This window comes from Epinephelus moara, chromosome 5 (genome assembly GCF_006386435.1).
Source record: "Epinephelus moara isolate mb chromosome 5, YSFRI_EMoa_1.0, whole genome shotgun sequence".
Classification (NCBI taxonomy): domain Eukaryota; kingdom Metazoa; phylum Chordata; class Actinopteri; order Perciformes; family Serranidae; genus Epinephelus; species Epinephelus moara.
Window position 1 is genome coordinate 35886557 of NC_065510.1, and position 14591 is coordinate 35901147.

Genomic DNA, 14591 nt, shown 5'->3' on the forward strand with positions numbered 1-14591 from the left:
GTTAGTGTGTTTGCAAGCCTCTACGGATGTGTGTGATTCTAGGAGACAGAGTGTGCCCGGGTTTGTGCATGTGATTCGATCCAGAGGGAATGGAAGAAGAAACTGATGTAAGAGCCGGAAAACTTTCCTCTCTGCTCATGTGTCATCATATTCTTATCGGAGTTCGTCTGCTCGCGGTGAAAAGTGTATATGCATAAGGATCTGGGAGGGTGTGTAATTATGTGCTATTATGTACACACAAGAGCGTGTTTCACTGGGCACGTCTGTGTGTGTTAAAATCACACGTCTGACAGCGTCTGCTGTGCGCGTCCCTGCCTCGGCTTGTCTGCGTAGCGTGCGTGTCAGAATGACATTCCCACATTCCTGCCATTTCACAGAGAGCTTGAAACAAAAGCTGAAGGGAGGAGTTGTTAACACAGAAACATTATCAGCTGAACAGCCAGTCTGTATTATCTTGTGTGGTAAACAGCCAAGACAGACAGGGGACTTCCAATCACATTCCAGCTTTGGGTGACCTTGATGTGTGAGGAAACAGACAATTTCTCTCCCTCTGCCTACCGCAATCTCACTCCCTCTGATTCTCCTCTCGCTTTGTCTGTCTTTGTCCTGAGCTCACACACATAGAAACACACCCACACACATCTTTGATTTAATACATTTCTGATTTTGCACTGACTTTCATTTCATGACTCTTAAAACTAACCTCAGCCCTCGCCGCTACATGCCTCCCCTTACCTTAACCTGAATTCCATTATGAACACCCAAAAGCTTTAAAGAGAGGGTGACCAAAATATAATTTTTGACGACAGTTGAACTTATGCCTCGTCTACTCTGGCTGCATAGTGAATGCAGCACGTCAGCAGAGCAACAGTAGCTGCAGTCCCTCGTCACCTTCCACACTCACCCCCGGCACCTCTGTTCAATCGGAAAGATCTTGAAAGCAGCCCAATACACAACGGCCCTCATTTATCAATCTAATGAATGAACCAACGTAGATCTGAGCAGAGAAATCATCTTAGGATAAAGTTCATGTGTGATTCATGAAACATTCTCATCTTGCCAATCACAGCGTAGGAATGGTCGGGCATTGATCAACATGCGGGCTGATAACAACATGTCATTAACATATCCTTTCCCAATATATTCTAGGTTTAAAGGCCTCGCCCCAAGAGTTTACGACATAGAGAGATGTAATACGGCCAAGAAGCTAGAAATGGAAGCGCTGACTTCCCAAGTCCAGTTTAACTAATTGGTTCTGTTTGGCAGCCTGTAAAGTGGCATCAACAGAAGTCGAAATAACGCAGTATGGAATGAAATCACTGCTGTGGTCAACAGTGTCGCAGTGGACTATCAAACTCCAGCTGAGGTTGGAATATTTCATTTATACATCATTGATATGTACTAACCTACATGGATTACTAATATTGGCCTATTTATTATATAATATTGCTATTGTTATAATATTCATAGAAAATCTCATAACTGACCCACACCATGGAGCACGTGACTGCATGTATTGGATTTGCTTCATTTCAGGCACAACAGGTAGTGGAGGAGACACAGGCTGGACTACAGCCCACTAGTCTTTGAATAATACTGCTGCAGGGTTTATTTTTTTCTCTTTAATGATGTTTTAAAGATTAATGATATGGCAGCACCGTGGTGCAGTGGTTACTATTGTCATTCACAGCAAGAGGGTTCCTGGTTCGAATCTGGGGTGGGGGAGTTCTGTGCGGAGTTTGCATGTTCTCCATGTGTCACAGTGGGTTTTCTCAAGGTTCTCCAGCTTCCTCCCACAGTCCAAAGACATGCAGCTTACTAGGTGAATTTGTGACTCTAAATTGGCCGTAGGTGTGAATGTGAGTGTCTCCATGTGTCAGTCCTGTGATAGTCTGGCAACCTGTGTAGTGTGCACCCTGACTCTTGCCCAATGTCAGCTGGGATAGGCTCCAGCCCCCTGCGACCCCCAACATGATAAGTGTTTATGATAAATGAATGAATAAATTAGAGACGGGCATCAGTGGTGGTCAGCCTTCGGTCAGCCTGGAGCCAGTCCCACAGAACCAGGCAACTGTGAGCTGTAACAGAGAGCACGTGTTCATGCCGCGGTTATATATTTTAAAGTGATGAATACGTGGCTGCAAATACTAAGATGCTCATCAGAATATGGTCTAATAACAATTCTCCAGTTCAGCCAGATTCACTTTGCTGCACCACCAGTCCATGCTGACTCAAATTTGAGTACACAAGTTGAGACCTGACTTGAGATTTGATCGTAGCCTCTGCTATGTTGCGCGTATCCACATTGATAAATGCTGAGCTTTGTGTAGAAATAACTGTATGCCCTGATTGTAAAATCTGTCACGAAGAACAGCAAAAAACACTATCTACTGTAAAAAAACTAGTAAATCCCTGTGCACAGCAGCGCAGTGCTTCTTCTAGGTGCCAGCTGGTGCAGGACAAATCACAGTCAAAAGCCCAAAAACTTCCAGCGCACACCAGAATATCAGGATTGACACAGAGTTTATTCAAAAATTTTTAAAAACAAAAGGAGCGAACAACGCGTTTCGCATGTTGCTTCATCAGATTCGCTCTTGATTGTCATCAGGTGTGTGCTTAAATAGTCAGGGCAAGTAACAACCAGACAATCAATCAATCAATCAATGAGAAACAAATACAAAATACATAACCTAGCTGTAATATTAAAGGGAGAGTGCATACAATATAAATAGAAATAGATATCAAAACAGTGATACAAGAAAATACTTTACAATTGCACAGTTCATCATCTGACAAGTCTCAACTCTAATTTTGAGGTAGAGTGTGAACCATATACATAGTATAGATCAAAAAGGAAGAAAAAATGTTTTTACATACTTGTTAAGACCCATTGCAACAATGAGATATAAATGCAAAATACATAATCTGGCTGTACCAACTCATACAAACAGGGGAGAGTGAGTACAGTATAAATAGTCAAATAGTCAGATTTTTTTTAGAAATACATATCAAAAACAAGTGGGCCAATATAAGAGATATGAACAAAAGAGGAGATACTCCAGAAGTTACAAAGGTTATACCACAATCTACAATATCTACTCAAGCATTCCTGTCTACACAGGGAGAGGAGGGGAGGGGGGTGTGCCAGGAGGGGTGAAAGTGGCTCAACTTTCACCCCTCCTGGCACATCCCCCTCCTCTCCTGTCAATCCTGATATTCTGGTGTGCGCTGGAAGTTTTTGGGCTTTTTACACTATCTACTGTGTCAAGATTCTCCAAATCCATGATTCAGTTTGCCTTTCGATTTCGAGGTCACTGCTTGATTTGACTTTTTTTCAGCACTGGGGGCTATATCATTGTCACACAAGATCAATTTGTTAAGATCAGCAGATCATTGGTTTTATGCCATATTTTTCGGAATGTACCACATTAAGGTCATATGGTCAAATTTTAATAACTGACTTAAAACAGTAACTTATTTCTTGCCTGATATCAGACAGAACTGTCAATACTCCATTTCCATCTTCAGTTTGACATTGAGCTAATTTCCATGGGAGAGAGGGATTCAATTTTCCCTAACCAATCACTAGAGACCAACATATTCCCCTGAATCTAATGTCATTTTGAGTCCACACTGATGTGTAGCCATGCCAACATAGCGGTTTTGCCAGAGTTTTAAGATTGAAGTAGAGTGAAGTAAAACAAACTATGATGTCGGGCAACTTTGAGAGGAAAATGTTGATTTAGAACAGCCTTGATGGCAGCGTTTATCTTGTCAATAGCACTGGCTATTGCTTTTATTACTCTTCACTGGCTCTTGCTCACCACTTGACAACTTTTAACAACAACTTAACAACAAAGTTAGTCCAATAGGTGGCACTGATTGGCTAATGGAGTTCCCTTGCAGCACTATTTAGTTGTTTTTATTATATCTAGTCACAACGCAGGAAGAAACAATCTGCTTGGGCTCAGTGGAGTGGGCGGATTCAAAGGTCTGTAACCAGGCAAACTTATTTCACCAGTCAGTTGGGTACAAATAGAAGAGCCAGTGATGGCCAAAGGGTACTTTGCAACAACAGCCTGTGTTTCTTCACTTGAAAATAAGCAATTAGATCACTTTCACTTCATTAGCATAGTCTACAAACTGTAGTTTTTCTGTCAACCTTCTCTATAACTCAGAGTGCATGTTGGCACATCACTAACTTCAGGTGTATAGTGTGTATGGTGTGGAGTGCAGCTGCAGGCTACCAGTGAGCTAGGCTCATTTCAGTCAGTTTCTGGCTTAAAATTGAAATCATGGCATTTCTACTGAACACCATCATTTGACTTTCAGTGCAGACCAAACCAGTGGACATCTATGAAGTTAACTTGAACCATAATGAAACACGGTTCATTCACAGATGCTGTGGCTGAGGATACAGTATGTGACATCAATATAAATATTAAAAAGCTTAACTAAACAGATTTACAGGATTTGTTTATCTGCTGATCCTAGCAAATGAGCAATTATCCCTCTCCGACACAGTTACCAAAGATTATTTGGTAACCATAGCAACATGAATGCATTTTTTTCTCTAAAATTTCTCATTAAAAACTTTGTTAAAGTTAAGATCTTTGTGACTGCCAGAGAGGATATATAAAGCCAAAAGCTGCAACAAAGGGCAACATGACTTGTGGTCAGATACCAGAATGGGTTTTTTTCTTTGTTTTTTTGCACCAGCTGCTTTTTGCAGCATAGTGCTGCAGGATGACAGATCATTCAAAGTGATTTAATAATCTTGGCTCAAGTTTAATGGTATGCTACGCTGGATTTTTCTATAAAACAATGCATATACAAAAGTAATCCCTCTCAATCATCACTTATGACCCACGAGAAGTGTGTGGCGGTGTATTTGTCTGCAGAGAACCCTCTGCCTGTACTGTCTTATTCTATTCTTATTTTGCTGTGGTCAGAAAGTTCCTGGGCACAGCACTCAAGTGAGGTTGGGACTTCATTTAAAGGTAGCAACCAGGTGCCAGACCATAAGCAGAACATATCCAAAGGGGAGTTACGAGAATCACAGACACAGCGTCGGATAAAACAAATATAGTAAGGCAAAACGCGTACAAAGCTTGATTCATGAGAGCGAATCTGGAGTTGGCTTTTGAGACTGTTAATAAACAATAATCAACAATTCCTGCATTGTATACCTTTAAGACAAAAAAGACCCTGAGTAAATGGCACTAATGTTTGATGATTTGTTTATGGAACTGATCTGCACCTTTAAACACAGCTATTTTTAAGGCCTCCATACAATCCTGGTCAAGTGGAAAATCAATATTTACAGGGTAAGCATGTGTTCCATCTCCACAAGCAGAGCATCTAACACAAACACACATCTGTCTCCATTTTCCCGTAATGTTTGAACCTTTCTTCGTCTCCTCTCATCATCTGTACCTCGCTCACTCGCTCTCTCTGGCTCATGTTCCCTCCCCGATGCCCACTGACTCTCACCTCCTCCCTGCCCCCTCCCCTTCCTTCTTTGTCTCCAGGTCAGTAGATCAGTTTTCAGTCTGGCTCGTCGGGTGATCCCCGCTTTGGTTACCTCGTCCTTCTCACCTCTCGCTTACCCCCACCTCCTCACCTCCCCACCTACTTACCCCGTGAGCATATGGTCGGCAGCACGACCTGAACTCGCGGTGGCTTTTAATAAATACATCAGTGCTTTGGTATCACCATGACAGGGGTCACGGGTCGATTACAGTGTGTGTGCGTGTAACCGAGAGAAGGAGGGAGGGGTGAGTTTGGTGTGTGTTTCTGTTTTGTTTCTGGTTGACAGTGCCTTCACCCCTGTGACCCTAATGCACGCTGCATGTGATCACAGGAGGTGTACGAGTGGATGCGTTCATGTGGTGAGCCCGACTGCGCGGAGGGGTGAGTGTGAGTCTATGACAGACGCTCATCATATTTAATCCTGGAGGGATTTCGTTGAAATGAAAAGCTGCTTTTCAATTTTATAATCCAGTAGACCTAATCTCTCCGCCAGCGCCCGTCCATACAGTCCAATTAGATGGACGAAACCGGCCGGATGAGTCCTATTCGCCACAAAGTCATCTCCATAGCTTGTCCTTGCTGTGTCGAAATGCTGTGGCACCCCGTGTCGTGAGAGCCCAATGCTGACCTTGACAAAGCGTTGTGAAACTGTGCAATGCACAAAAAAAAAAAACTGTGCTGTCAACCCACCTGTTTGTGCTGCAGTCTTGGCCTTGTTAACGGTGCATTGATTAGGCTTTGGATCTGTGTGTGTGTGTGTGTGTGTGTATGTGTGTGTGTGTGTGTGTGCGTCTGGTTCGATTCAGCCTTCGTGGCACCGCACTCTCTCACCCGCCCCCACACACACGCTGGGTCCAGGGAGAGAAAGTGCTCACTACAGTAAAAGAAGAAGTCGCACTAGTGAAAACGCTGAGTCGATTTATTCTCAGAGGTCAGTGTGGCGCATGGAAGACGCAGAGGTAGCAGCGGTTGGGTGTTTAGATTTATGACCACGCATATGGCAAAGAAAGCAGGGATAACTGTAGAAAAGGAACAAAAGGGTGAGAGTCAAACGGGGAGGTGAAAAGCAAAGAAAAGGACGGTGCGAAGTGCAAATCGAGACTCGCTGTAATAAAAAAAGAAAACGATCCAAACCTGAGAAAAGTGAAAGAGACCTGCTGAGATCAAACAGCCACTATGACCTTTGTTGTGGTTGATTGAGGACAGCAGACAGGGAAAAAAACAGTTTTGTGGTGGAGTGTGAGTTATGTGTGTGTGTGTGTGGTAGCGGTTAGAGGGTAGAACGAGGCCACTTTGCCCATATTGACTGCAGTGCCATGTGACTGCTGTGATCATTAATGTGTCCTGATGCCAACGGGTATCCTGATGACCCACATCTCAGCAGTCCACTCTCACTCTCTGGCTGCTTCCCAAACCAGACCTCTCTCTCTCTCGCTCTCCCTGCCTCTCCTCACTTGGAAGCACGTACTCCAACCTTCTCCTTTACACTTCCTCCATCAGCATCAGGGCCGGGTATCGAACCTCGATACTCTCTGGTGCCGACCGAAATGTGTCTGGGGCACTGAGTATCAAAAACAGTCAAGTAGCAAATGTTTGTAGGCTTGTTTACTCATCATTTTTTTGAACATCTACTGTTTTAAATTACAGTTATTTTTATTTTAGACTTTATTTTTCCTCTTACAATTAGACAATACTTGACTTTTGACAACGTAGGCTTCTTTTCAGCCAAATTAGGAATTCCAATATGTTACTTCCATGACCATGGAAAAGTCAATTAATGTTTGTGAACATTAGCTACTTGCTCTCAAAGCCGGAAACCAGAGAAGTCTCAAACCTGTGATATATTAGCAGGGATACTCAACTTACTTTTCTGGGGGGCCACGATTGCAAAATAAAAGACGACCAGGGGCCAGTTAACAAACAACCATGAAAATGATTTATCAGTACATATAATAAACAACATTCCTGTGTTCAACCTTTTGATATTTGCTGCCCTAACTCGTTTTTGCCAAGAGGCAAATCCAGTCGAGCCAACCCCGTGCAGCTAGATGCAGCAGCCATGCAAAGGTCAGGTGTACGCAGGGGCGTTTTAAGGATTTAAGGACATTCAACCTCTGTCAGGGGGTCTGGGGGGAATCCTCCCCTGGTACTTTTACTTAATAAACAAGTTCTATTTTCATGTTTTAAATGCGCTCTGGCACCTTATTTACATTCACATTACAAACAAATTTTCATTATGATTTTCATTATGAATTAGAAAATGGTCAGTGGGCCACTCGACACCTTGTTGCAGGCCAGATTTGGCCCATGGGCCATAAGTTGAGGAACACTGGTATAAAGTTTGGAGCTGCTTCGTAGACAATGAATGACAGCCTGATTTTGTGGACCCTTAGAAGGTTCATTCAGGTATAAATTGACTTGTTTAGTCATTATTTGTATTGAACATTTACTGTTTTGAGTCACAGTTTTGCTCATTCTAGACTTTATTTAACTTCAAGAACTTTAGCTTCTTTTATGGAATGAAACAAAAAGGTTTTTTTTGTAGAGAAACAAAGTAATGCATTGCATAACTGTCACACAATTCTCTGTGCATATTGTATGTGCCCCTATCAAATATACATTGAATTAAAGAAATGATTTTTGCAGACAAATCTACAAGGTTGGGATAAAATCATTAGAGTTTAACCTCAGATGCTGTGCGCTCTCTGTGATCTCGATCATTTGATGTAAGGTGGTCATAAAACTCACTTCAAGCATAGGTGAAATATGAGACAGTGGGCCCCTGGGCACAGATATGCAAAGGGCTCAAACACCTCTCCTATACAGGAGCAAGACACACAGACTCTGTGGTGGTTTTGCAATTTTTTATGGTCATTTTGTGTCTCTTTGTGATGTTTTGTGCCTCTTTGAGAAAATATTCTGGTCTTTTTTGGTGTTTTGTGTTTCTTTGTAGTCATTTTTGTTCCCTTGTGATTGTTTTGTGACTTTTCATAGTCATTTGGGGCTCTCTGAGGTAATTTTGTGTATGTTTTTGGTGGTTTTGTTTCACTTTGTTGTCATATTGTGTGTCCTTGTGGCTGTTTAGCATCTTTTTGTAGTTGTGTTGTGTCTGTTTGTGGTTGTTTTTCCCATTTTTGTACGTATTTTGTGTCTCTGCAGTTTCTTTGTATCTCTTTGTGGTGTATTTGTGTCTCTTTGTGATAATTTTTAGTCTCTTCCTGGTCAATACATGTTAATTTGAGTGACATTTTGCAGTTGGAGGCCAGGGCGGGGACCTGACACTTTAAGCCCCTTGGTCTGTGCCCAGTAGGCCCTTCCAGGAATCCATCAATGAATCCAAGCTGTGTGAAGTCAGTCTTTTTTCTCACTTTGACGTTCTGAGAAAATCAAGCATGTCAAATAAGATTGCAAGTTTTTAGTCTTGGCTCATGCAAATACTGCAGTTCAATGACACAAACAACCAATAGCTTCGCTCTCTCCAGCACTAAACAAGAGGAAAGGAGCAAGAATGTGAACAAGTCTCGGTTCTCGTGGACTGTGGAGAAGGAGGAGAAACTAGTTGTGGAGTGAACAAGTGAACAAGAGTGCGTGATCTGATCCACCAACCAGCACTTATTTTTAATGAGAAATCTTAATCTTTGAAATGACTTGCCTCTCATTCCCATGGTCTACCCTCCACTGAAATAGTGCAGCTAACCAACAGGGGCTGGTTTTGAGTTGAGCGAGTGTGTGATCACTTTGATGCTGAATTGATGAGAAAACTGTCGACATATGACGCCTTTTATCTTGTGTTTCTGGAGTTAGGTGCTTTTGTGGAAACATAGTAAATTGTTCAAATGCCATTTCTTAAAGGGGGTTTGGCGTTACGTTTTCCACTAAGAGCAGGATGGGAAATAATCTCAAAAGGAATCTAGTTGTAGTCTTGCAAAAAGTGATCCTGCAAGATCCCCATTTTTTGCAAAATCTCATTTTCTTTAGATGTGAAAGGGTGTCTTTGAAAGTCTTTTCAAAACCTTCTAATGTATGGCAGGCATAAGGTTTCTAAAAAAGAAGAATAATTTTGTTAGTCATACTGAAACTCGGATATGATACTTGCACTAATATCAGATGATACCTATCCCTTATCAAAATGCAAAACACACACACACACACACACACACACACACACACACACACACACACACTGCTCTTCTTTCTTTTTATTGGCTCACACTCCCTTTTACTCTATTACTGCCCCTCTCTCCACTGCACATATCTTTACCCCTCTCTACCCATTCAGCTAACCTCTATCTCTCCATCCTGCCGCCATGCTCTCTTGAGTACACACTCTTTCACACACTTCTCCTTTTTCCCCTGTTCATTTTTGTATTCATTCATTCCCACTGATATTGATATTCCTCCTCTTCCCTCTCCTCTCACTTTCCTTGGTGAAGAACTTTGATTTAAAAAATGCCCAACACTGTTGACTGAGCTTTTTTTTATCATGTTGTTGCCTCTTTGATGCAATCTTGCTCTTCACCCATGACGCCCAGTTTTTATTATTTGCTGTTTTTTGCGTTCGTTTTTTCCCTATTTGGAGCACCCTAGTTGGTCTGATGATGTGCTGACTTCAGATAAACAGTTTTTAGAGTTTTCACTGACCCAGTAAAGTAGCTTTGAAATTCAAAGTCTCCCCCCCTTCCCCATCTCGTTTACTCCATCTTCCTCCCCTCCTAACCTCCTATAATTCTCTCCCACTCCTGATCTAATGCTATTCTAAATTCTGTCAGCGCCCCAGTTCCTACATTTGGCACATACTCGCCACCTATTACTCCCTGAGTCTATCTCTCACTTGCACTCACATATAAAATGCATATGTCTTCATGAAATAAGCAGTCCCTCGAGCGCAGTGACAGGCACCCACCAACACAAACCGGCTCGTGTCGCCAAACTGTTCGAGTTAACAAATTCTGACACGTACGTGAACGCAGCCACACACGAGCGCCCAAAGTCTTAGACACACACGCAGACGTACACACACACAGACCTGTGTGTGAAACCACTAGCTGCTGGATATTTTTTTAAAAGGGGCGGGGGGGGGGTGGGGTAGGGCGGGGGGGCACACTCAACTGCAGCAGAGGAGTTAATTACTCCATACGATCAATAATTCATTACGCTGTCAGTTCGTGGGTCTACGTGTCTCCGTATGTGTGCTGGCATGTTTTGAGTGCACGTAAGCATGAACACCAAACTCTCCCAGTAAGCATTTTCTTTCCCTGGGAACGGCAGATTAAGAGGATTGACTCCGTAATGGATTAACCTCTGGAGTGTGTGTGTGCGTGCGCGTTCCCGTGTGTGTGTGTGTGTGTGTGTGTGTGTGTGTGTGTGTGTGTGTGTGTTGAGCGGGATCAGAGAGCCCATGTATGAATTGATTAGCCTAAGAAGCTCCTCTCCTTCCTTTTTAATGACCACATCAGCACTTTTTCACCACGGGGAGGATAAATGTAGAGCTGTCCATCACGGAAATGAGACGCCGCCCCTTTAAGAAGGGTTAGCTGTCACTCAAACATCACTCCTGGGAGCACTCGCCATGGACTAGGGAGACCCTGCTGTGTCAGTGTGTCCAAGATGATAGATGGTGCCTGTGTGTGTGTGTGTGTGTGTGTGTGTGTGTGTGTGTGAGTATTAGTATGTGCGCGTGGGTGGAGGGGTGAGTGACCGTCTCTATGCAGTATTTATTTGTCAGCAGGCTGGCTTTTAACTGAAGCTTCTCGAGCAAACACTAAAGCCAGCGCATCCATTATCTGTGCAACTAATATTGTTTATGGAATAAACATATATGCTAAATGAAAGNTGGCTTTTAACTGAAGCTTCTCGAGCAAACACTAAAGCCAGCGCATCCATTATCTGTGCAACTAATATTGTTTATGGAATAAACATATATGCTAAATGAAAGAAAGATAACAGCTTGACAAGGGAAACTGAAACACAAAATGACCAATTACCCTGTTGGAGGCAACTATTCGCCCACTCCCTCCGTGTCCTTACTCCAACTGAACTCCTCAGGGGTTTACACGCACGGTAAACATGTGTTACAAACACACACGCACGCACGCAGTCATGCATGTATACACAGATGCACATTCACATATTGTTCGCCTACAGTAGGGGGTTGACTCATGTCCCCTGCATTAGATCTTGCTAAACAGTGGGCTGATGTTTGACACGGAGCACACACACACTCTGACAGCAGGGTACCGTCACACTGCTCACAGGCTTAGGATGCTGACAAAGACACACGAGTGTGCGTGCGGGCGTGTGTGCGCACACACTGTCAGCTATTTTGTGGAGATAAAATGGTGTTTAGACGTTAGCGACGGGGCGTGCGGAAGAGTATGTCAGCAGATGTGCGAAAAGAAGCTGGGAAGGAGGAGGAGGAGACAGAGATCAGGAGTCAGAGAGCGGACAAAGTGTCACAAAGAGCTGACTGAGATTTTTTAAAGATAGATTTAAATAAAGAGGACAGAGCAAACAAAAACTAGAGTTACCCTCATGTGGTTGTATGCCTCTAAAAACCACTTAATTTGCAGTTACAGTTTTTACATCCATGTCTGTGAAAAACACGGATGCTCCCTCCTGGCAGCACAGAAGATCTAAACAATCACTGCAGTTTCAGCGTGGGCACAGAGATTAGTGTCACCAATTCAGTACCTGACCAAATGTCTCCCCTTCTGTTCCTGAGATACGATGTTGGGTAATGGCCAGAAAAGTGTTTTTTTGCAGAACAGTATGATGTCACAATGCAGTTGACCTTTGACCTTTTGAATATAGAATGTCATCACTTCATCCTTGTATCCTATTAGATATTTGTGTGAAATTGTGTCATACTTAGCGAGCAAATTCTTGAGATATGGCCAAAAACATGTTTTGTGAGGTCACAGTGACCTTGACCTTTGATCAACAAATTCAAATCAGTTCATCCTTGAACTTCAAGTGGATGTTTGTGCCAAATTTGAAGAAAGACCTTCTCGAGATATCGTATTCACGAGAATGAGACAAATGGATGGATATACATACAGATGATTGGACAGCCCAAAAACATAATGCCTCTGGCAAAGGTTATCACTAGCGTGGAGGGATAAAAATTGAGGATCCACAGAAAGTAAGTCATCCCAGTCCCTTCCCAGAGCTCCTACCTGTTTGCTGTACTTGTTCCCAGTCTGGCAGCCATACTCTGAGCACTGGTCAGATCCCAGGGACATGGCATCTGCATTACCACTGCCCCCGCTACTGCAGCTGCTGGAGCCGGCGCTCCCCACACAACCCCCACTGCCCACAAACGTGTTGGAGGGAGGCAGGTCCTGGACCGCCTGGTGCTTCTTTCCCTCAGCTGGAGGGGAGTGTGGCTGTAGATTGACTGCGGGGAGAGGTGAACTGGATTTGTAGTGCCTGGCCAGATCTGGGCTCGACTGGTGCCTCCTGCCGCCGCCCATCCGTGGGCTGCCAGGGTCACCGTCCATTGCACAGTAGCGGGCTGCCAAGCGCTCACTAGCACTGCTCAAATCCTCCTCATCATCATCATTGGCATGGCGTCGCAGCCCGTTGACCGTGACAATACCGCTGTAAAGCGATCTGTCCGCCTTCCCTCCTCCTGCAGCTGCACCGCCACCACTTCCATTTCGTTTGTCCCGTCGAGGTTTGCGTCCGCGGTCTGAGCCCCTGCTGCGGCCGGCCTGTGGCTGAGCCCCCGGGGGACTGAAGAAATCCTCCTCTGGCTCCTTCTTACCGGCCTCATAGCCATTCTTGCCTTGAGCACCACACTGCCGAGCTGTGACTACAAGGAGGATAACCAGGATGACCGCTGCGGCTCCCGCCAGGACACCGATAGCTACACTGAGGCGTTGTTTCCCTAGTGCACGCTCGCTGTCTGGGTCCCCTGCAATGTCCAGTGACAGCGGAGCAATCAGACTGCGGGCCACCTGGGGTGAAAGGTAGAGAGGAGACAAAAAAGAGAGGGAGAGATGCCAAGTAAAGGAGGGAAAGAAACAAGAAGAGACAATGAGGAAAAAAGTCCAAAGCAGCATCTGTAAAAGATGACACACTGGGTGTGAGCCACAAAGACACATCAAACAGCATCTTCCATTTAATTAAACTCATCACCGTCTTTTAGTGGGGGAGCTCCTCTATTATTCCCAGACACATAGAATGTCACTAAATATATAATTGCTCTTGCTTCTCAGTTGCAGCATTTCAAGTCGTAATTCTCCATTTGTGATCTCACATCATCTGCACTGGTGCAGGAAATGCCTGGGATTATGCTGTTTAAAGCTGATTAAAAGAATAAAAGGAAAACCTAAGGTCAGAAACAGTTAGAAGAGGGAAAGTAGGAGAAACAGTCAATAAATGTGCAAATAAAGGCAGAAGACATGCTACAACTGTATCCCCAGAACACAAACACATCTACTGTCTCATCAATGAACAATGTCCCTATTGTAAAAGATAGCGTAGGCGTGGATTTGTTGAGGATTTGCTATCACAATTTTTTGCACTGAGAATTGGGTGGATAGACAGATAGAGGGCTACTGTGAATGTGTGCGCTCTACGGAATAATTTTAGAGACATTTTCTCTCTTCCGTTTAGGGTCTTGAGTTTGTTGTTCTGTTAGCATAATAGTTTTATCTGACGAAAGGCAAATCCACAATGGTCTGTTTAAACCAATTTATATAACACTTATAAAATATGTTGTATTTGGGTTGAAGATAGAGGAGACAAACAATAACCTGTTATGAGCACATATACATGGCTGAGAGCACACACACACACACATACACACACAGACATGCTCTGAGCTTGTACACTAATAAAAGGATCATTACAAGAAAGTGGGTTATGCTGAAACACAAACACAGCCATTACTGGTTATGGAGTCTTGCTCTACAGGAGACAATGAGGCTGTGGAGTTCTGGTCTGCAGAGCCGTGGTGGTAATATGGGGCAGGGCCATGAATCTGAATATAGCTAATCAATACATAGCAACTATGTTGGGAGAATCATTACGCAGAGACCTGACAAAATACACAC

General features: G+C 43.6%; 1 protein-coding gene across 1 annotated transcript in view; it reads right to left on the reverse strand.

Annotated features, from left to right (window-relative positions):
* pcdh7a (protocadherin 7a) overlaps positions 1-14591 on the reverse strand; it is a 55411-nt gene that overhangs the window by 29730 nt on the left and 11090 nt on the right. The window contains exon 3 of the mRNA XM_050045326.1: positions 12708-13490. Within this exon, the coding sequence (XP_049901283.1) occupies positions 12708-13490 (783 nt within the window). The remainder of the gene's footprint in view (positions 1-12707; positions 13491-14591) is intronic.